Genomic DNA, 24,764 nt, shown 5'->3' with positions numbered 1-24,764 from the left:
TTCCATTGGTGCAAATACTTCTATATGACCCATTTTGAGCTATCAGTCTGTCACCATTGCCTGGAAAGTTTGGAAAAGATGCACAAAATTAGCACATCAGATTGGTCTGCTTTGGAACATTATTGGAATATAGAAAACTCGGAAAGCAAAAGAATGTTTCTAAAAAAGGGAAAATAAATTCATAATAGTGCTACTGAAAGCAAATGTTTTAATGTTCACATTACTTTCTGATATTTTAGCTATGTATTTTTACATAATTGTCATTTTGTATAACTTGTGCTTTTAAGTTCATGAATATTTTAATGATCGCATAATACTGTATCAAATTGATGTAAAAGCATTGATTAGCCCTACTTGGGGACATTTAATACTAAGTTGCAATACCAAATCGGAAAATGTTATAACTGCTATTTTATGATTGTATATATTTTGGGGAGGTACAAATCTTTAACATTTCTACTTAAGACAAGTTCTAGAATCATCATGTCGATTATGGACCTTGAAAAAATATTCTCATATACCCTCCAGACTGTTTATACCAGTATTCACTCCTATGAATAGTGTTTAACAATGTCTCTCACTGTACCTTCACTGCTACCATTTTTAAGTTTTTGATAACTAAAAATGTTTTAACATTGCACTTCTTTGCAAGCGTGCCAAACATTTTTCTTGTTTATTTCGGTTTCTTTTATTTTTTCTTAAACAGTTTCTGTTCATGTCTTTATCCAGTGTTTCGTTCCCATTTCCACCTCCCAACCTTTCATCTCCAGTTTTCTCTTCTATTTCTCTCTCCCAGGTCCCGGGCTCACCTGCTTGACCCTTCTCAGCACAATATCCAGGCATACTTCGGGGTAGGCAGGTTCTCCCATGAGTCTGCAAGGCTTATTCCTCACTTCTTTCAAAGCTTTTGATGAATGCCATCTGCAAGAGGCTCTCCTTGATCCCCTGTCTGAGGTTGCCATCCCTTACTCCTACTCATTGTCTCACTGCTCTGCATTGCTTTTTCCATAGTATTTATCACCGTCTGAGGTTGTATGTATTCGGTTCATCTGCTTCCCCACCTAGAGTCTTTGATAAAAGCAGTCAGTATTCCTAGGGTCTAGAGAAGTATGTCATGCTCAATTGCTGAATGCATAAGCATACTCTGTATCTAAAGGTTTAGCCTGTACAAAATCAATTTACACACGCAAGTTTTGAATACCAAAGATGATTACCATTTGCAATATCTGTAATATATTTCTAGATTGCTTTTGAGATCTTTCTGCAGAAGCAGAACGTTAATATTTGTCACAACCTCTTTGTTTTATTTCAATTACGCTTAAAAAATGCTTGATCAGATAACTCTTCACCTAAGTTTATTCTAGCATTTATTTGGCTCTTTTTTTACACATAACTCATGAATGTATAGGATCTAAATTGTTTTTTTTTGTTGTTGTTGGAGTTCTGTTCTTAATGACGTTTTATCTTTGAATCATGTTCCATGATATTTGAAAATTTAAGGAGTATTTTCCTTTCATGGAAAATCTATAGGAGCTAAATCTAATGGGCATTTCTTAATCATTTCTGGGATGTTTTCATGACAGTGTTTCTATTTTAAAAGCACTTTCCAAGACGGATTAAATCTCCTTGAGTTTGTTCTTGTTATCAATACAAGTTCTGATAAGATACAGAGCAAATAAAAGGAAGTATAATAGGAAGTTGAGTTCCCAGAAGTGGAAATATCAAGGACTGAAGTCAAATCCGCCTCTAGCCACATTTTTCCGGAAGCGCTTGCCAGGTGTTATTAGGATTGGAGAACTGACCCTTTTATTGACACTCGGTTAAGCTCTGTGCCTCGCCCACAGTTGCTGCTTGATAAATTTTTGTGGGTTGAGTTGTACTGATAGAGCATGATGCCTTTCCAGGAAAATACAAGGACCAGCTTTCCTTATCGATGTCTCTTCCGTTTTCTTCTCTCAGTTGCGGTCCAGCACAGAGCTCCAGCCAGACCTGCTCACGGATTGCCTAACTGTGCAGCCCCTACAGCCAGCCACTTCCCCTAGAGATGCTGCTGCTGAGGGGACTGTGGGACACTCCCCGGGACCTGGGCCTGACCTGTATTCAGGTAAAGACAGCAAAGGAAGAGCCAGCCACAACTCTTTAGGCCCTTTACTCTGCATAAAGGGAATGCTCACCTGAGAAAAATCCTGTTAAGATCATCTGCTTATCAATGGGCTGCAGATTGCTCTCCACCCCTTCTGATGCCTGAGCTGGGTTTGGCAGCAGATTGTTCTTCTCATAAAGAAATAGCTCTTTTAGTTTCTTTTGGTTCTGGACTTGTGCCAGAAATTCAGTGCACCTAACCCTCACGGGTACGTTCAATTTACTCACTTAATCTAGACTCAAAGGAAATGTTTCCTCTTAAGCAGGTAGCGGGCTGCATGTGGATTTCTTAATGAAACGGTTGTCATCTTTGTTCTAAAAGGAAGCCCCAGGTCTCTAAGGAAATCTCCACATCAGCAAACCAACTTGTAAGAATGTTTATTCACGTTTGCCAACCATTGTGGGAAAGGAGATGAAATGGCACTCCCAGACCACCTTCCATCTGCCTAGGTTTGAATAATAGGTGACTATATTTGGGAAAACTACATGTATGTAGTAAAAAAGAACAATATGCAATAAGGAAGTTATTGGCCTGGATTGTTGTGCCTTTTCTACTCTAATGGTGACATACTTACATAAACATAATTAGTGATTGTTCTTACATATGGAATGATCTTACTGTCATGAAGATGAAAAAATTTACCAGTTCCACGTTCCAGACAATGAGAATTTTCTATTTTCTGTGGGTTGCAGATACCACTCCCGCCCCCATCTGATGCCAGGTTTGGCAGCAGACTGTTTTTTCCTTTTTAAAAGTATGAATAAGCCATTTGAATTTAAAATTTACAGATGCATTGCAGTATAATGGGAGAAAGACAGGCTTGTTTAACTTTTTTAAACTTGACAGTTCTCAGTTGATTCGGATGCAGGGGGGAAAGGGCAGTAAGCAAGTATTTCAAGAGTCATTTTCCATGACTGAGAACACTTGAAACGGTCAGAGGCCCATCTTGTTCAACTTTGTTCCCAGAATTTCACTTATCCAGGTAGCTTATCACAAAGTATACCCTCTACTCCTTGCCTTTTTTTAAAAAAAAAGAACTCGGATGGAGTCGTGCTCTGTCACCCAGGATGCAGCACAGTGGCATGATTTCGGTCTACTGCAACCTCTACCTCCCAGGGTTAAGCAATTCTCCTGGCTCAGCCTACCTAGTAGCTTGGATTACAGGTGTGCCACCACCACACACTGCTGATTTTTAGGAGACAGGTTTCGCCATGTCGGCCAGTCTGGTCTCAAACTCCCAACCTCAGGCGATCCACCCTCCTCAACCTCCCAAAGTGGTGGGACTACAGGCGTGAGGGACTGCATCCAGCCCCTACTTCTTTCCTTATTCCGCCCTCCCTTGGGTATAATTTTGCTATCTAACTTCTTGTCTTTAAAAAAAAATATGCCTTTAGTTGATTGGCAACAAACCAAGAGGCAGAACCAGGCAGGAGAAAGTTAAGAAACAAAAATTGTAAGCCTTTCTTTTAAAGTTCCAGAAATGTGCTGCTTGGACTGCATATTAACGTCCGCAAACCTTTTCCCTAGATCTATGGAAAGAAGCCAAACCGTGAAAAATGGGAAAGGTGCAAAAAGGAAACTTAGTCAGTTAAACGTAAAATCTGAAGTGATAAGACAATTTGAAGATTAAGACTTGGCTAAATAGCGAAAGTACTCAGAGTTACTCCCTTTATGTTCTGTTTTACAAAAATCAAAATATTTCAGATACGTCTACCTTTCAAGTGCTAGGAAATTTATCACAAACATTTTGATGGAAACCCGTCGAGTATGAGCTTAGAAGAGGTGGTTAAATTTGGCATTGAACACTAATCTCAAAAGCCACAGCTATTGAGAACTTGCGGTGTGAAGTAACGATTTTGTAATGGAAATTGTCAAGTAGATGATGCTTCGTACAATTCTAAGAGGGATAGTTTGCATAGCATGAAGATGAACAGAAAAGATGGCAGTTTTGGCATATATAAGTCTTGCACATCTCCTGAGGTGTTGCCTGCCTTCATTGAAACAAACTTCAGGTTGAAAAGTTGGAGCTTGATTAAAAATGATTACCTGAGAAGACTTATTTCTGTGAAAGATAGTGTCCCAGGTTAAAGCAGCCAAATACTAGAGGCCATGCTGAGGGCAACTTAAATAAAATTATGATACTTACTAATTGATTTGAGAATCCCAGGGCTCCCCTACCCTGCTCCTGAGCTAACCTGAGAGCAATGTTGTAACCTAACAGGAAGGCCAAAGCAGCAATGAGCAGGCCTGAATGAAGGACGGCTCATTTGTATTTTTTTTTTTTTTTTTTCCCCTTTGTTCAAAGGTTCTATATTCCACATAATGCCACAGGCCAGGCCTGTAAATTTAGGTGACTTTAACTATTTCATAGCCAGTAGATCAAAATGTGAAAGCCGCTTTCAAGAACTGATCTTCTGGTGAACACTTGTGATAAACTAATGATGTGTAGAAGCTCACGACTTGGTGAGTCTGAGATACCATGGACTGTGTGGACCAATGGCTGGTCTTGGCAGGGAGTCTATTAACAGGTGAATGATGTATGGAAGATGATCTGTCCCATGAGTGATGACAAATTATGGCTCCTTTCAAACCTAAGCTGTATTGCAGTTTCAGTAAAACATGACGTTAATAACCTATGCCATGAAGACATTGTAGAGGCCAGTGTGGCTGATTGGAGTCACACAAACTACTTGGGAACAAACAGCTGGAACGAGAGAAAAGGGAATTATATAACTTCTCTTGGGTTGTAATATAGTTATGTGTAGAGCTTACAAATCTTGTTGACTTATCCAAATTTTGAATGTAACCTTAGATCTCAAAAGTGTTTTGTTCAGATAATAGGGAAATGTGGAAGCAAAAAGACTCTTTGGAGCAGGATTATTTGAAGTCATGTGTAATTCTCTTCACTCTACCCTCCTTACTGGGAGGTGATGGCTTCTCTATTACAACATTACTTTTTGTAATAGCACCATATAAATTCCATAGGATTTAATAGGAATTTGAAAGTTAAAATTTCATCTTAATGTAATTTTATGGTATGTTTTAATGTTTTCTACTTAAATTGAGTATTGTCATGGTACAACTTGCATATAGAAATTTTCTGTAAAAGTGCCTCATATAGTCTGTTCTCCAAAAATGGTAATGAGTGATTTATTAGAGGTCCTAAACTAACACATTTCCTAGTAGGTTAAACTTCATAGGAGAGTTGTGAAGATCAAACACCACAACTATACAGAAGTCTTTAAGAAGGCTTAAGACAGAGCATTATAAAAATGCATAGTTATTACTTGCATTAACTTCGTAAATCATTGCTTTGCTTGGAATTCACAAAGGTGACAGCAGTATCATTTTGGAAACTGGTGGTGGTCAAAAGGAGGTGGAAACTCAAGGCATGAAAGAAATTTAGAGGGAAACAGTTGCCAAAGTCTGAATCATTTTTGAGCTATCAAAACCTTAGTTTTTGTAAGCTCTTTATCTGGATTGTCCACTGACTTCAATTGGGGAATGCAATGAGGTCTGGAGCATGCTTCCAACTTCTGTTGTAGGCACTATTGCTTTTAACCTATTGAGCCCTCCGTAGTCCTGAGCCAGTCCTTCAGTATGCATCAAATCATACGATAATCTTGTGAAAATAGTTTGCTGGGCCCCACCCCCACTGTTTGATTCAGTAGGTCTGAGTGCCAAGAATCTGAATTTCTGCCAGACGTTTCTAACAAGCTCCCAGGTGATAGCACCAGGTGCAGCTGGTCCAAGTGCTGCTGGTCAAATGGTTTTTAACCTTTGAAACCCATTGCTCTGGATCATAAAATGTAGGAATATGACTTCTGGCAAAACATGACCTGAATTTTGAATTTTGACTGAGTTAGAACTGTAGTATCTATTTGTTTCTCGCTGCATAAAACCTACAGGTGGATTTTGCTTGTTACCACACGGCAGCATTATAATGGCACTGCTCATGTTTTGATTAAGAATAAGATCTTATAGCCACTTAGCTGAAGAGAATGAAGATTCTAATTCCCAGCCAGCACAGGGCACATCTGCATTTATGCAGCTAATGTTAATGCCTTCATATGTTTGCAGGCTGTTGAATTTGGTGCTTCAGTATTTCATATCCACTATTCCCTTGTATTCATGTTGGTTTTTCATGCAAGATTAAGCTGAATTACTCAGTTTTACAATATGTGCAAGTTTTTGCTGTAAAAATATTTTTGTGGGTGAGCAAAAACAATTCCCTACCTCACTGAGGAGGAGAGGCAAGGTGCAAAGCTGGGCAGCTGTAGCTTTATCCTTATTGGGAAAAATACTGGCTATTTTCATCATGAGAAAGAGGATGAGAGGAGGGGAGAGGATTGGGAAAAGCAATGGGTACTAGACTTAATACCTGGGCAATGAAAGCTATACAACAAACCCCCATGACACAAGCTTACCTGTATAACAAACCTGCACATGCACTCAAGAACTTAGAAGTTAAACGTATATCATTTCAGCAGTAATCAACTGGCATACGAGAAGATGAAAGTTGGCTTTATTATACTTCGAGGTGTACCCAAAGCAGGTCTTAAGGGTGACAAAACGGAATACAGGATGGAATTTCTGGAATGAGAAGCTAATACTTACGACTAAGAGGTTATAGACCAGACTGCTGAGTCTAAAGTTGATTTTGTGCTTCAACTGAATTTACCTTCCATGGAAAAAAAACACAGGTGGTTATGTCTTTCACATGAAGAGTTAAGAAAAACTGTTCATACTCCGGGTATTTGTATCCATAGTGAATTTTCATCTTTTTAATTCTTCTATGGATACTGAAAATGTTAAGAATAGCAGAGACGCTAAGGGACATTAATGAATTGTAACTCAGATGTTACTTGCCATATTTTACAGTAATAGCATATTGCAGGCACTGAAGAGAAGATTGTGGAATTTGTTCATTCAACACAGCTATCGGCACTGTCCCAGGAGACCAGCTTTTATGGTGTCTTCCTCAAGATTGTCATAGGCTGATCTGCCCTGCTCGGGTGCCCTGGCCATGACTGAATCCATTAATGCTCCTTCACAGCAGGCACTGATTCATCAGAAGTTGCAGCTGCCTCCTTGGAGCCTTAGTTTTTCGACCTAAATTTCCAGGATGCTTTTGCCTTGCTTCCAGAATTCCCTGTTTCTAGTTGTGACCTGGGTTTGCTCCCGAGACTCCAGTCCTGTTCTCTCTAGTGAACTTAGCTGCTCATATCCTGCTTCTGCTTTCACTACCCATCAGCTCTGGATTTCAGAGTCGAGTCTTACCCTGAAGTTTCTAACTAGGTTACTAACATCTAGTCCCACCCTAAGTCAGGGGTCTGTAAGCTTCACTGGAACCTTTTCTTAGGAGACACAGAGAAAGTCGTTTGTGTGTAGTGTTTTTTCTGCCTTCTAGGAGTGGGGCTGCTGAACGGGAACTCTTAAGTATTAAGAAAACGGGATAAAGTCTCATCAACTAGCATAGGAATTTGCTCCTCAGGCTGGTTGACTGGGATGCCAAGCATTTCTGAGAAGTCGACGTACTTCATGAAAGATGCAATGCATCCGCTACCCTAGATTTTGCAGTTGGGAAATTAAGGATCTAGGATTCATAGTTGTGGAGGACTAAGGCAGTTTAGAGTCTTAGCTGTACAGAAAGAATGGACAGTATTTTGTCTTTTGAGACGGCATCTCATTCTGCCACCCACGCTAGAGTGCAGTGGCATGATCATAGCTCACTGTAACCTTGCACCCCTGGGCTTGTGATCTTGCTTCAGCCTTCTGAGTAGCTGAGATGACAGATGTGTGCCATGACACTTGGCTAATAAATTTTTAGAACTATATTTTGTGTAGAGACGAGGTCTTGCCCAGGCTTATGTCAAACTCCTGGCCTCAAGTGATCCTCCTGCCTTGGCCTCCCAAAGTGCTGAGATGACAAACATGAGCCATGGCACCCAGCTCTTTTCTTAAATTACGGATCATGTTTTGTACAATCCTTGTGATCATCAGTATAGCCAGTTGGTGCTCAGATGTAACATTTACAAATGGAAATGTTGCTTCTTTCTGTAACTTAAATTTCCCTCTTAGTGTGTTCAATTGCTGGATTAATGACACAGTTGTTGAAACATAGTACTGTAAGTGTTCAGCATCCGGTAGTTCATTTACTTAAATGCTAAAATACATGCTATAGTTCTGAGAAGTAGAGAACAGGTGCCATAGATCACCGATTACCTACCTTCTCGTTGCTTTTTTTTTTCTTTAAAGAAGGAAAATGGAAGCCTAAAAGTTTGGGAATATAACCAACATCATTCAATAGAATAAAACTGAAATGTATTTCTTCACATTTTGTATTCCAGTACTTTGCCAGTAGTTCCCATGGCATTTTTCTAACGAAGGAAATCTGTAGCTCTCTAAAGGAAGACAAATTGGAATTTCAAACCCATCACTGGGTGGCAATGCCCTCAAATTCACAATGTCAAAATTGTGTTTTGATGGTTACTAGGGTTTAGGCATTCAAAAATAGTGGGTTTTGTGTATTTTTTAAAGACGTCGAGCTATGTCAAAGAACATGGAGCTAAATCTAAACTCCAATTCTGGCTCTGCACTCGCTAGCGTTCAGTTTGGGGAGGTTACTTTTCCTTTTCTATAATGATGGCACTGACTCCATAGGTCTGTTATGAGAACTACATGAAATGACTAAGAGTTCGGTACACTCCTTGGCAATCGGCAGATGCTCAGTTGTTTTTTTTCCTTCCTCTTTATTTAAAATCTTAATTACTTGTGAACCAAGTCAATGTCTGACAGTGAATAGAACGTCTTCTATCCATGTCTCTTAAGCTGGGTGCTACTACTTGGTAGTCAGTAATAGATATGTTGAGATAAAGTGTTCATTCCAGGAATTTAAGTCAAGGTGAGGACTGGAGCTTCTGCATTTTAAGACCCATCTTCTGGTCTGCAAATCGGATTTTTTGTTGTTGTTATGAAGAGTAGAACTATGCTTATACTAGTTGTATACAGTGCCATTGTCTGCTTGAAAAATGAAATTAACGAACAGTGAATTTGTGAGGGTGAGGCCAGGTGGAGGAAAGAAGAAATGGGATTAATGGCCTTGGCCAGTGCAATTTTACACATTCCTTATTTTTGTATTGCTAGGGTGTAGCCCCTGTCCTGATAACATTTTGTGAATGGGCTCTACCTAAGCCATGTCATTTATCTCAAAATATACTCTAAGGTATCTTAAACTGTTCTTGACCATTGATTACCTCAAATTGACTTGCCATAACTCAAAAGCGGTTCTCTAGTCTTTTCATGATGGTCCTTAGTAGTTAGCATGCGACAGGCAGTTATATTACATCAAGAATCGGCAAGCTATGGCCCACAGGTCACATCTGCCTGCCCCATGTTGTTGCATGACCTGAGAACTAAAGATGGTTTTAAAATTTTGTTAGAATTTTTGTATTTAAACTATTAGCCTTTAGCGGAGAACAGTTGCTTGAAGAATGTAAATATTGCCTCTTTACCTTCAAAGTCTAAAATACGTACTCTCTGCTCCTTTACAACAAATGTTTGCCAAGCCCTGTTTGATACTTAAATCTGGGACAGTCATTGAAATGACAGAGCAAAATCAAGGCATACATAAAGCAATTAATTAAAATGAATGAAAGAGGAGAATGTATTATAAGACAGTGGGATCATATAATACGTGCAGGTTTTATGGCTACCCATAATAAAGTTTTAGCAAAGGCTTTAGTGGTCTTGTAGTCCATAGGTTTTTAGATTTTTAAGGCTTAATATTTAAAACAGATAATAGCAGAGCTGTTTATATTGAAGGCATCCAGAACACATGTACTACACAACACTCCTAGTTCTCCCCAGGGCACTCTATGGAACCCCAAAAGAAATGGCCTTCACATGGAACTACTGGTTAAAGTCAGCAAATCGCAAGAAGACATCTGCAGAAGTGGCCTGGGCCATTGTGGGAGCACTTAGTATGGCTCTCACTTAGGAAGAAGCTGCTGTAGGTTGGATGGGGCTCCATTCTAGTTAGAGGTGCCAAAGGCTGGCAGAGAGGATCATAAGCGGGAGCAGTCCTGGTTTTATTCTGCCCAATATTTTTTTTCCTAGAAAGAAGTATCTCAAACTTTTAAATATCAAGAATTAATGTTGAAAATCTTAGCCTCTCTTCGATTTATAAATTAAAGCCTAAAAGTAAAGCAAATAACAAATACTGAATTTCAGAGACCCATCTGGTCATTCTAACAGGGATGTCGCATGCTTCATCAAAATATATTTTCTACCAGCGACAAGGAAGTTTGAATTACATACAACTGAAGACTGAACCCTCCATTTTGGATACAGATAAAAGCCTTTAAATAAAAATTATATGGGAAAATGTTGTATATGGGCATAAACTCCTGACGGCATGTGTATGTCTTCTAGCATCTACCTTGAGAATTAAAGTAAGCTAGGAGGTAGCACAAAGCACCTGATGGCCAAATGGAAGAGTGATCAGAGTGGAAAAAATGAGGAAACGGTTCTGCGGAGTTAGAACAAAACTAACTTAATTGTCGATACAGTTTTGCCCAGGGCTCATGATAATCGAAGCTGTGAGTTCTAACCATAGCATAATTCTCCAGAAGCACTGTTGATACTTCATTTTGCAGATCTAAGAAAGAGAAGCTTTCTGAAAGATTTCAGAGTTGGTAGATCAACCCTTGACTTTAAAAATGGGATTGGTGTTTATGCCAAAAATCTGCTTCCAAGAAGCCATCACTATGTTTTTAGATGTCAAGTGAAAGAGTGGGTAGGATTGTCCCGGCAGGCTCTGAAAGGGAGGGAAATACCTTTTGTGGTCAACATGGTCCAGGTAAAAGATAATTGAGGGATGAGTAATGAGGAGACTGGGAACCCAGTATTTTTTTTTTAACGGCAATGTTTTTTGTGGCCAAGTAAAACTATTTCCAGAAAAGAGTTGAGGGTTCCTTTTGGAAGAGCTTCCAAGAGTGATTGGCCAGGCCTGCCCCATCTTTTTTTTCTGCTTTCCACTCTGCACCAATGAGAGTTAATATAACACATAGACCAGGAGGAAATAACAGATTTCCCATGGGCTGGTGTGAATCATTAGCTTGTTTGTTATTTTACTATGTAATCCGTTGAGGGTAACAGGTAGGTTGGGAGGTAGAGAAGATAGATGATTTGAGGTTAGCTGTGTCATGCATAGTCTGGAAAGATCTAACAGGGCTGTATGAAATATTAGCCCCAGAGAAGTTGAGTTGCCAGATGATGCCATTCTACTGAAAACAATCTTTGGTCTGCAATGCAGATGTTTCCAGAGCTTTTCCTAACATGAAGTTAGACTTGGTATTTGGGAATACTTGATGATACCTTCTGACATTTATGTGTATGGTATCAGCCATTATCTTCTAGTTGTATTACAGGGTAGTCCAGAAAAGCATATAAGCCTGTATCCTCTTCCAAACACCGACACCTCTTCCCCGGGTTTAAATCCAGCTGCAGAATGTGGAAATGTAATTGGGCAACCTACACAGAAGTTTGCAGCTCATGGGGGAATATCTGTTTGTAAGAGAACCTGAATATTCATGTAGCTGTCCAGACATCAATAAATTCTCACTTTGCTTTATTTCTGTTCACTAGAGAACACCAGCATGCTTAAGCTCAGAGTTAATAGGCATGTTCTATAGTTCCATACGCTCACTTTAATACAACGTCTCCCTAACACATTTGTTTATCCATTGCCAGGTAGCTCTCCCATTGGGTGACACAAAGATGTTTTCTAAGTGCACTGGAGACAGTTGCCATTGTTTGCCATCAATTAGCTTGGGGTAGCCTGTCAGGGATGTATGGGTGGTGTCATTTTAGTGACAGCCACCTGATCCAGTTGAGAAGGGATTGTTTCATTATCTTATCAGGGCTGCAGGATAATGATACTCTACACTGCAAAGTGGGAAGGAAAAAAAAGGCAGAAATAAGATTTTTAGGCATTGGCAATACTGAAAGTATTCATTGCCACAAGGAGAAGGAAAAGATTAGAGAGATGACTGTGCAAACCTTTAAGCTATTTTTTCCTAATATAGGTGGAATATGGAGAGGCAGGGGAAGGGGGAAAATGCTTAGACATTAAGAAAAAAGAAAACCAACTCCTCCTACTCGTGGGCAGTGAGGCTAGGATTAGCTGAGGCCTCTCTCCGATTCTCCAATTAACCTCAATATCAAATGCAGCCTTCCAAGCGACCCTGACAGGGCGTTTTCCTTGCTAGAACTTTCCTGTTTGTGAATTTAGGTTCAGAGAGCATGTTTCATTGAAAGACAACGTAATTAAATTTCTCCAAGGTGAAATGCAAAAAACCGCAGAAGATGCCAGACCTTGCATTTTCACTATTGGGGCCAAAACTTGAGTCACACCCAATACTGATAATTTTCTTCAGAATGCCTGAAGGGAAAAGTTTTTCCTGAATCCTGACAATTCTGAATCTTCATGCTCTTTGAGCACTACTTCCTTTTGTTTCTCTAAGTGTAAAAATACTTCAAGATAAACTAAGCTTCAAGAGGGACAATTGTTGACATTCTAGTAATGGCCCATTTTCACTCCTTAAGGAAGTGCAGTCATGCATGAAAATGACTTATCTTTTAAACAAACGCCTTACGGGTTGTAACTCAAAGGTGTTTATTACTGATGCAAAATGAAATAGTTTAACCCTTGGATTATTTCACAGGCCCCACTTTGACAACTTTTATTTAAAAATAGGACAAGAAGCTTATTTGAGTTGTGTGTAAACTCTACTGCTTTTTTAAAAAGTTTATTGGTATGAATTCTTCCATCTATAGTTTAGGGTTTAGGCGATCATACTTTAAGATTTACCATTTGGGAGCAACAGGTAACCTTCCTTCCCTAGTTCTATCAATAATGGTAATAATTAAAATAATATAAGTAGCCAAATAATAGCAACAGCGATTTCTTGAGCACTTAACTGGAGTTCAGGCATATGCTAAGCGTTTTCTGTTTGTTCTGTGATTCTCATAAATCCAGTGAGGTATTATCCTTATTTAAGATGAAGAATCAAACTTAGGCTAAGTGATGTTTTTGCCTAGGACACATTGCTATTAATAGCGAAGGCTAAGATTCAAATTGAGGGCTGTCATACCGTGTATACTTTGTTCTGTCAACCACGCTGATGCTGTTTCTGTAGAGTGCCCAGTTTCTGATGAGGCGAAGGGAATCAATGTGTACTGTTGTCCAACTGTTGCTGAACACTGCCCAGCTCTAAAATTCTCTGGAGAGAGGCAAGATTGAGCTCAACATTGACATGGGGGCTTCTCGTTCTTTTTGGTCCCTCTGAGAAAGCTCATTCCCTGTGGTTTCACTGATTAGCTTTTACCCTCTGTGCCTTGATCCTGCAAATACTGCCCAAGAGATGAATGGTGAGCCAATACCTCTTCCCACATACCAGCCACCAAGCAACTGTCATTTGTCAGGATCTCAACGTTACTCTGGCACTACTTACATGTGAATGAGCAGTCTGCAGGTAACACTGGTTCCCCCTTTTCTATGGAAGGAAGCCTGGCACGAGGAGCAGCACCATAGCTGTAATACAGCCATAAGTGACTCCAATGCAGGTTTAAAAAGCAGCTCAGTGGCTGCAGACTTGCACAGTACACCTCCCCTTGGTGCATTATTGACCACTGGTGGCCTTTCAGCCCAGAACATCATTCTTGCTTGTGGTAAAGGATGCATGTAACTCATTGCTCATGAATAACCCTTCCCTGCCTGCCTGCCTTTTGCCAGCAGTGGATCAATATGTCTCTAACAAGTATCTGAAGTTTTTATTTGGGAAAAGCACATTTCCTACTAGCTGTTTTCTAAACCAAGTAATTCTGTTAATTTCTTGCCTGAAATAATTCTCAGAGCTGGAAAACTTATTAACACCGAGTTGCTTTCAGGATGAGCAGAAACAGAAATGGGAATGTCCTTCTTGCGTTCTAACTCGGTTTGATGCTAAAGCTACTCACGTATGTTGTGTGTGGTGGGGGATTAGTGGCTATTGGCAACAAGCAGCCTTTGCAAACAGTGTTCAGGGGCTCTGATACACTACACTTGTTCTCTTTCTTGAATCTATGTTGCCTTTGGAAAGCAATATAAGGTGGTGGTCAGGGTCGTGTGATCTATTGAAATCGGGTTTACTGGGTTTGAATTCCAGCTCCACTATTTGCCCACCATGTGACCTAGGCCAGGTAACTTAACCAGGAATCGGATATAGGCCTCAAGTTCATCAGTGAACTGGACAATTGTTTACAAAGAACTTGGCACATTATAAATGCTCAATAAATCTTAACTATTGATTCCAGGATATCAAGGGGCAGCAAGAAGATGAAACGAAGCTGAGACGGGATCCCCAGCACCTACTGAGTGCAGTTTCCATACCAGCAGCCTCAGCATCACCAGGGACTTTGATAGTTTGTTAGAAGTTCAGAATCTCGGCACCCCCAAGACCTAGTGAATCAGAAATCCATATTTTACCTCGATTTATTTGCACATTAAAGCTTGAGAAGCGGGACTCTTGCTGCTCACATAATTTTACATAAGAATGCATATTGGCTGATCTTAATATACTTGAGCCTGACAAGGGGAGGTCTTGATACTTTCTCTTTAAAATGATAGAAACATAGTTACCAAGCAATGCCTATGGTAATCTTCCTCTGCTCTGGTGATGGTCTGAGATAAGGACTCTTCATCTGGGGATCCTAATAACACTCTTGGTCTCCCTCCATCCACACAATAAATGTTACAGCTAAAATAACGCCAAGGGTGCCCCGTCTACACCTATTAGAAATACAGATTAATAGTTTTCATTTGGACAGAACTGTATAGTAACCAAATTAACCTGAGCCAAAGGTGCCAGCCAAGAATGCCCTGGTATCCGATGAGATCGCATCTGAGAACCACATAGATCAACAGATACTGCTTTGTTAAAATTAGAAAGCTCAACTGAGTTACCTCCACCTATCTGTACTGTAGATGGATGAGGGACTGCAGTGAGCCAGACCACTAAAAGAAACTTCATGGCAGGAGGGAGGCCAGTTGCTGGCCCTCTGCTGAAGACTGGTCTCATGTATTCATCTCAAGAACAGGCTTTTATCTCCTTAGGGAGACGACCATGTCTCAATCACAAAAGCAGTAAGAATTCCTCTGCTGTACTTAATCAGTTGCTCCAGCAGCCGGTCATCAGCCATGTCTGGAAGTTCACTTATAAGCCCTCTTCCAGCCTTGAAAGCAGTAGTAACCCGAGTTGACACAGACAATGAAGGCTGCTCCTATAGGCAGCCTGTGTCGGCAGATGTGATCACAACGGTTTTGTTAATATTGCCCTGTATTCTGGAGGGATCAGCTCTCCCCTGTGTTTTGATCGATAGGCTACATTGTGTGCCCCCATTGGTGGAATTTAGAAAATCATTTTGAATGTGTATGGAAGAAATTTTTCCTTTTTTGAATGACATTACGGTTTTATTGTAAGGTGGAGATTTTGTTCCTGAGGTTAAAGATCACTTGGCAAAACCTGAACATTTGTGTGGAACCATATGTTGTGGTGGGCAAGTCTGAAGTCGGCAGGTATTCAGACTTAAAACATTAATAGAGATTAGCACCTTCCTAGTACAGAGTAGGTGCTGAAAAATTGTGTTCGAAAGAATTGATGAATAGAATATTCTTAGACTGTAGTAACAAAGATTGAATTCCGGATGCATGACTGATCAGAAATTCATGGAAGTCAGGATAAGAGTTATTTCCTGTGGATCATTGACAGAGAGACCAAGGACATTTATGTTGAAGCAACAGCTCTCTGACTCCAGAATGTTCATTTTTTTGGAAGGGTATATGAGATGAGGATAAATGTTGGAAAGCATGCTTGGGTCTCACGTCACTTCCAAATTTCTGGTCATCTTGGTCACAAGAGACACCTACAAGGAGCAGTCGTGGCCTGGACTCGGCATGCAAAGTGCTCTCGGGTAGACACTGACTTACAAGCTGCTACTAGTTTGTAATCTCGCCAGAAGAAAGATTTTCCTATACTATAGAAAATAAAGGCAAGTCATAGACACTTTTGCAGAGAAGTGATTTCTTACACCCTACATAAGGAACTATTCAGTACATTTTCCAAATGCAGATTTTTAATTGAACCTTAAAAGCCTAAAAGCCCCTTGTTCTCACTGGGTCCTAAAAGAGGACCACTGCCCATTTCTATCCTCTCGACCAGCCACAGCATTCAAGGGAAGGGCTGTGGACACGCGCTTGATGGGTGATGAGTCAACCCAAGCACAGCTGAAGGACATTCTGGAGCCTTAAGCCCTACACCAGACACCTCATGTACCCCACCTAGCATCCCCTTCACCCGTTTCTACTGGCCTTTGCTAATGTACAAGGTATAGCTTGGTAGCACCTCCCCTCAACTGTACCATGTCCCTCTAGCTTTCTGTGCTGAGGCTTTTCTGATACCCTGATGTTGGGCATCGGAGAACATTTAGCCCCTCTGGTAGATGTGCCTCTGAAAGTGTGAGCAAATGAACCTTGACTGATGAAGAGTAGGAGTTAGTGGATAAATGTTCCCTCCTGTCCCTGTCTTAGTCACTGAGCCCCCAAATTCCATTGGCATTTATATCCTGTTCATCTTTTACTCAGTGAACATGATGGATACTGTTTGGAGATATAGGCACCAAGGATGTCTTGTTTCCTATCCTTTCTCGGGACCTAGCTCCATGTCTGCCACATGATAGGTAGCCCATACGTATTTGTGGAATAATTGTCTGCTAAGAGAATAAAAAGAACAGTTAAATTTGCATATAGAGCAAACATAATTAAGTAGAAAAAGGTAGAAGACATGACAAAAAGCACAGCAGATAAATTGTTGTAATACATTTGAGTGTGGTCAGTTGGTTTGGCCAAGGCTTAGGATGCATTGCGGGGCTACAAATAAGACAATGTGCTAAGGTGCTTTTAACACTGTCCAAGGATTTACACTAATAGGTCTTGGTACTTGAGTAAAATCAAGGAAGAGAGGTCGGCTCCCTTCACTAAATTATTTCTCCAAGGGCAGGAACCCACATATAGTACAGTGTTTAGCATATAATAGATACTTAATAGTGACTATAAAAAATAATGGCTGAGTGATAGATGGGTAGATGGATGTGTGAACAGTTGGATAATGGGTGGGCAGATGGATGCTTGTTCCTGGCTCTTAGATGACAGGTCCTAAACCAGTCTTAACTCTTATTGGCAGGCTACAAGCAATCTCCAATTTCCCAGCCTATGTCATTGTAGCTAATGCCAATTGTAGCTAATATAGACCTCTGGGAAGCGGCATACTTTGACCATAAAGTAGAACACAGTGTGAACAAGTTTTCCTGTTGGCTATTGGGTTGTAAACAGCAGGGACAGTGCTTCCTTTGTGATAAACACATGCGCGCACACACCAAAAAAAACTCCGGTGGTGACATACTAGGTGCATTGAGCAACTACAACAAAATAGGAGAGCTCAAATATCTACACTGAAGCAGAAAAAAGCTAGCTGTGTTTTCACAGTATCGCTATAACCTTTATTATTCCATTAGATTTTGGAATAGTATGTAAAACACCGAGCTCTATGCTGACAAACGCCAGTTTTGAAACTGTTGCCACAGTCGATCCAAACAGCCTTCTCCCCTGGGTGTTAAAGTTACTTGGAATACAAGTGGAATTGTGGTTCCCTGAGCTAGCTGAGCATAAATGAGTGTAGTGATTCATAAGGTGACTAGCGAGTTTGCAGATAGGCAGCTTGCATGGAAGCTGACATACACAACAGAAGCTTAGCCTTGCCTTTCTGAGCTGGTAAGCATTTTCAGGCCTTGGCTCCTCTTTGGAGGACTGTGGTGGATACAGCTTTCTGAGGACAAGAGTTAACCTGACAGAATGCTGATTTACCAGAAATAAACCCTTCAAATCAGATCACACCCCTGTCAGTAGCTTTTTGAGCGGGAAGATGGTAATTCTGCCTCTTTACATGTTCCTTGAAATACTTGAACTCTTGTTCCATTGGATGAAGCTTTTGGGGGCTGGGTCATTTGGGGTACTCATTCTATCCTGGAGAGGCTGGGGAAAAGTGGTACTGGTATAAAAATACAACTTCGTGAACTTTTAAACCCTGAAACCTTCTTGATAATGTGGCTTCTTTCTTAATTCTGAACCTGATTTCTTTTTAAAAAATCACTTATTCTTTATTAGTAGAGTAAGTTCAAAAAGAACAGAAATGGGTATGGAGCGCAGCATAACTTTGTATAAAGAAGTAAGAGAATCGGCCTAATGCTGCTGCTATGATTGCAGCATAATGAAACGTCTACGGAGTAGGTCCCAGACACTGAGGGAGCCTTTCTGATACTCTGAAAGTGACAAGCCCCAGTTTCTTCGGTGACATCGTACCAATTAGTGGATCTAAATGGGCACATATTCACATTTGAGGTCACATACAGTTGAAGGCTTGGCTGCCCCTACGAATGGGGCTGTAAGTCACGGTCATAACAGGCCACACTGGGGAAAGATTCCAGAGCTGTTTTCTTTAATCGTTTGAGACTCCTCTTTCGATGAAGGCCAAGTATATTCATCACACCATTCGGAAAATTCCCTGGGTTAGTTAGACTCTTAAGAGTGTAGGCTACTATGTTCCTGCTAGAATCGGCGAAGCTCCAGTTCTCATTACATTGATTTAGCAGTGATAGAGAGGGGTCCCAGCCAACCCACATGGCTCACTACAGCTATGAGAAGAAAAAGGCCTATGCTGTGCCCTTCTCGGTCAGCTGACCGAATATTCTGTTACCTGACTGTCAGCCCCTGTGACGGAAGAGTACTAATACAGAGGCCTTGGCACAGATGCAAACGGTACAAGATGGACTAACTATACGGTGCCCAGACAGGGAACTGGCAGGGCACGACAGCATTTAGGAGACAGACCAAGAACGTCAGCCTGAAGCGAGCCAAACGTGAGCTCCAGAGGAACCTGTTCCACCACAAAAATAAAAGCTGTGTGTACCCAAGAAGGGGAGAACTGTTCCCTGAAAACCACCCAGAGAAAAACACGCCCCTCAAATATGCTTGCTGTCAGCCTTCGGTATTTAAAAAATGTGGGCTTCCTTGGGGGCACGGTCTCATGTTTGTTCTCCCTTGATTTCAGCTCCCATTTTCTCCAGCAATTATTCAAGCCGAAGTGGAACAGCTGCTGGGGCCCTGCCACCCCCACATCCTGTCAGTCACCCTTCTCCGGGACATAATGTACAGGGGAGCCCCCACAACCCCTCCTCCCAGTTACCTCCACTCACAGCTGTGGACGCGGGAGCTGAGAGGTAAGGCCATCTGTCTCTCTCCTAATAGGTGTCGCCGCCAAACCTCCCTCCAAGGAGAAGTGCTTTGACAGTTGCTGAATTTTATTAATAATCCGTTGGTGGGTTGAGTTACCCAAAGGTGACATTTTAAAAGTACACACGCAAGGCACGTGGACCAAATATCTCATTATCTGTTTTATTTTTTTCACGGGAAAACAAATGAAGTGATACTGGCAATAGCCAGCTGAAGTTTCAGATGCTGGAAACACACCAGAATTTCCCTTTCTGCCTTTGTTCGGTCTGTTTGAGAGACCCAGTTTGAAGATTATGTGCAGGTCGAAACACCTTTCCAATGTCAGATGGTGCTCTCCCCATATAAATCGGTATTGTTAGGGCACAGGATTATATATAGGCTGTTGATTATTAATATCACTCTGATAAAGGACTTCTGGGAGAAAACTTTTAAACAACTATGATCTTCATATTTTTACTTCTGAATTCTTCATTGGCCCCAGAGGCCTTTTGAGGCCCTTCGTACTTCTTCCCAATCTCGTGTGTGCTGCTTGGGACCACAAACCAAACAGGAGTCGGAGTCTCTTGCTTCTCCATCCCCTTCCTCTTTCGCGGAGCAGGTTCTAATAAATGTCCCTTGCCTAAGGGCAGATGTATGGCTGCATCAGGACAGGTAGCTTTGGAAGGAGGTTGGACGCTTCAGTCCTCTTCTGGCTGCCTAACACACCTCTTGTCACCTTTATCCACTTAACTGGCTTGAGTTGACCTACCTGAGAATTACTCCCAGACATGCGCAGGATAAAAAGTTCTTGTAGGGACTCTGTGCAAGCCTGGACTAGTGGGCAATGGATCGAATGGGCAGCAGGAATAAACGTTTTGAATCTTGGATTTCACCAGCAATCTCTGGTTCCACCATTGTTGGCCTGACCTATGAGTTTGTTAGTAGGTGGTTTTAATTCTGATAAAGCGTATGTTTTATTCATACCTTCCTCCCTTTATTAATACTTTAATGAATGTCCGAGTACCTTCTATGTGTCAGACACTGTGTTGGACACTGGAGTCTAACAGGTAATTAAAACATGCTCCTGCTCTTACAGGTTTGAATGGGGAGGACGGGTATGCAAAGGAAGTATAAGGCTGTTTGGTTAAATGATGAAACGGATAACACAGGAGCCTCAAGAGGATGTCCCTAAATCTGTATCCGGGAGTGTGGGAAAGAAGGACACAGTGATGTAGGCATTGAAGGAAGACTGAGGCTTTTCTGGATGCCTCAATGGGGGCAGCAGGAAGAACATATGCAGGCTATGGGTAACAGGACACCGCCAAAGGAGGTCTCAGTAGCTTGGGATGACGGCATCCAGGCATACATGGCTGATAACATCGGATAATAGTAGGTTGGCTTATGTGGAACTCTGTATTTGATGCTAAGGACTTTGCCCCTTATCCTACTGGGAGTGAAGAACCATTATAGGCTCTTGGGAGAGACATAAAATCAGATGGACATTACGGTGAAAGAATCCAGGTGACCAGATAGTGGAGTAACAACCTGGAATGAGAGACGGGGTGGGATGGGGGCGGGGAACAAGAAGAATGTTGCAGGAGTCCTTGTAAGCAGCATAGTTACTTGAAGCCAGGCAAAGCGGTGAGGATGGAAAATTTATTCAAGAGCTATTTAGGAGCAGAATTACTAATCATTAATGTATGTGGAGCGAAAAGGAGGGACCAAAATTCGCCTATGAGTTTTACCCTTAGACACCAAGATTGGGCCCTTAATAGAAACGGAAAAAAAGCAAAAAGAATGGTATTGTGGAGGAATAAGATATTGAGTGGAGGGAAAGGGGAAGAAGGAATAATAAATTGACTTTTAGGAGTTTTAGGTGTTTATCAAGATCCATGTGGATAGGTGTGATGGGAAATTAGAAATACGAATTGGAAGATGTTGGACTTTCTAAAAGTGGTTCTATGCACAGTGGTTCTATGCAAATAAATCATTAGCCTTCTCGCAAAAGATCTGTCGGCAAAGCAGCACGAATGATAACCATTATGTTCCCAGACAATGGGGACGGGAAATCTTTCCCTCCACTTACCGATTTTTATAAAATAAGACTTTTTTTTTTTTAAAGCATTTTTTGTAGTTTTCTGTTGGGTTCTAAATGATATTAGCCATGGAATTTCATCTGATTTCATTGTCTGGCTGAGAATCTTACTCCACAATGTTTTGAAGCTCAGAAATGATCAGTCGGAAACTCCCTTTACTGCATCTCCATATCTATAGTCACAACTCTTAAACTAGAATATAAGACAAAAATAAGTCTCCTTTTTGTACACAGCCTTTAAAAGAATACATGTAGAGAAAGATCTTACCACAAAGACAACTATCCCACCCCTGATGCCTGAAGTCTACACCCCAGTTGTGACAGTTGCTAATTGTTTGGCTGAGGGCGGGTTCCCTCGTTGCTCCTGCTGCTTGAGGTTTGTGTGTTTTCTTTAACATTTTATTTTGTGTGTTTAATTCCTTCTGTTGAAAGTTTGTAACACAAAAAAATGGCAAGAGTAGTACAACGAATACCCGTACTTAAACCCTGCACTCATATTCATCCATTGTTAATATTTTGCCATTATCTCCCTCTATCTCTCATCTTTGGGAATGCCTTGTTTTCTTGACGATTGTTGCAGAAGCATTTGACAGATGGTTGCAGATACCACTGAGCTTTACCCCAATAACTTCAGTAGGGATCTCCTAAGGAAGACATTTTCCTACATAAACTCAATACAATAATCGCATTCAGGAAATTTAACTTTGATATAATGCTATTCTCTAATAGTTATTTACTATTTGGATTACCCCAATTGTGTGAATGTTTTTTGTAGCTGCAGTTTTGTTTTTTTTTTTTTATTACATCCCTTATTGGGGATCTAATAAGGATCTCGCAATGCATTTTACTTTTATTTTTCATCTTCTTGAATCTAATGAAGTTCTCCAGCTTTTTATTACCTTTCAGGGCATTGACAATTCTTGAACTTGGGACATTTATTTTACAGTGTTCCAGTGGTTTGGATTTGTGTAATTGTTTTATCCTACAAAGATTCATGTTCCTGCCCAATATTTTTGGCAGGAATACCATATAGATGATGTGGTGTTTCTTAGCTTTTTCGGAGATTTAGATTGCACCTTAGGGGGAATTGGGATTAAATAAACCAACGTAGGTAAAGTGCTTAGCAAGTTACATGGTGTGAAGCGGGCCTTTCGTAGCTTTGGATACTGGCATATAAAGGCAGGCAACTTTGGCATAGCTGAGTGATTCAGTTTGGAAGTCGGAGGAGGATGTTAAATGATTCTAGTGGCTGATAATGTAAATAATCATGAAAGGGGAAATGGAGAGGAAGGAGGTACTTTGTATGATGGGGGAATGAAATGGACATTTGCACTTCGTGGTTTTTGCTTTGCTGCTGTATTCGCTCCTACTGGACGTGTGCCCCATCCCTTGCCTGCCCAGCTGGAGTGGGTGAGTGTGGCAGGTTTTGTCTTCCGATTAGGTTTGGAAAGGAGGATGACAGGAAACAGCCCTGCCTTATTCACCAGGTTTGCATTAGTGTCCAGCATAAAAACGCTGAGAGGAAATGTGCTTACCTTCCGCTTTGGGTTTGTATATCTTTGCCGCTGTTTGCCTGGGAAATCCCCCAGTAAAAACTCCAGCAGTTTTCTTAACGGAAATAGGTTTATCACACTCTGCGATTTTTAGTGGGAAACTGGCATCTTTTCCTGCTTTGCGGGCATTGATTCATCATTTACTTAGCTTTAATACGCTAAAAAAAAAAAAAAAATGGGCTGAGTCACTGTCGGAAGTCAGGACAGGTCCACCACATCTAACCAGTTAGCATCAAGTTTTTTGATCCTTACCGTCATAAAATAAAATAAATGCAAGGAATCTCAATCTGACAAGACTCCATGTTTATTTTGAAGTATTACTGGAATGACACATTATTTCAGTGATGTTAAGCAGCACACCACATCACCTAATGTTGATTTAACTTATTACGGGAAGTGGTGTTTTACTATGTCATGTCGAATGAGCCACTGGCACTTTGTTTATGACAGTGGCTTCCCATGAGAGGAACTCCGTGTCTTTGGAAATGTTAATGCATTGAGTTTCCAGTATGTCGGTTAGACCAGAGAAAACAAAGAAAGTATCGACGGGAGTCTCTATGAAATGGAGAAATCTTAGTCCCAAGAAAAAATCCTGAGCTTGTGTTACTAGTCTTCTTACAGGAGAATGTTGGCTGCCTCCATACTGAAGACGAACACAAACGTGGACTCTGTTGTCAAGTGTTGTCCTCACATTTACACGTTCTTTTCAGAGTTTTTCAGGCTCGGCCATGGGCTCATAGGGAGCTCTTCATAAGCTTCTCCACTATGATCGAGCCACAGGCCTCCTTCAGCTCTATCACCCACACGACAATCAACACAGAACAGAATGCCTCTGTACCCACATGCATGGAGGTTTTCCCCCAACCCACAAAGCACGCCATCAGTTCTGCAGTAGACATCAGCTGGGTGTCCTCTAATTGCAATCTGTTTTTGGAGAGTGTCAGATTGCACAGGTTGAGGACACAGTTCCACAAGACTGCCCCCTACTTCTGATGCCAGTTGCAAGACCTGGGTTGTTTGGCCCGTACATCTCCCTGCCTATAAATCAGGGCTCCCACAGCCCCTTCCTTGGGTTCTATTTACTGGAGCAGTTAACAGAACTCGGGAAAACCCATTTACTGGTTTATGGTAAAGGACATTATAAAGGATACCAGTGAAACGATGTATAGGTCAAAGCATATGGGAAGGCGCACAGAACTCCTATGCCCTCTCCAGGCTTACCATCCTCCAAGAACCTCCATGTATTCAGCTATCCAGAAACTCTCTGAACCCTGTCCTTGTGGATTTTTATGTAGGCTTCATTACATAGGCTTGATGGATTAAATAATTGGCCATTGGTAATCAGTTTACTCTTTGGCCTCTCTTCTCTGAGGTTGGGGAGTGAGGCTGAAAGTCAACCCTCTAATCCTGCCTTGGTCTCTCTGTGGCCAGTCTTATCCTTTCAGGCAGCCAGAGGCCGACAGCCATCAGCCACTAATCAGCATACAAAAAGACACTATTTCTTTGAAGAGTCCAAGGATTTTAGAAGTTCTATGCCAGGAATGGAGAGGAAGACCAAATAGACATTTCGCAATATCACAGAAAAAAGGGATGTGTATTCATTCTAGT

General features: G+C 41.1%; 1 protein-coding gene across 5 annotated transcripts in view; it reads left to right on the top strand.

The window, feature by feature from the left end:
• Nucleotides 1-24,764, top strand: part of GLIS3 (GLIS family zinc finger 3) — a 481,147-nt gene that overhangs the window by 408,886 nt on the left and 47,497 nt on the right. For 4 of the 5 annotated variants that reach the window (XM_074394757.1, XM_074394755.1, XM_074394754.1 and 1 more), the window contains 2 exons: nucleotides 1,960-2,104; nucleotides 19,348-19,516. In XM_074394757.1, the coding sequence (XP_074250858.1) occupies nucleotides 1,960-2,104; nucleotides 19,348-19,516 (314 nt within the window). The remainder of the gene's footprint in view (nucleotides 1-1,959; nucleotides 2,105-19,347; nucleotides 19,517-24,764) is intronic. The other variant, XR_012516572.1, reaches the window with a different exon arrangement.

This window comes from Saimiri boliviensis, chromosome 2 (genome assembly GCF_048565385.1).
Source record: "Saimiri boliviensis isolate mSaiBol1 chromosome 2, mSaiBol1.pri, whole genome shotgun sequence".
NCBI classification, from domain to species: domain Eukaryota; kingdom Metazoa; phylum Chordata; class Mammalia; order Primates; family Cebidae; genus Saimiri; species Saimiri boliviensis.
The sequence above is the reverse complement of the archived record's forward strand: the minus strand, read 5'-3'. Positions and strand labels throughout refer to the sequence as shown.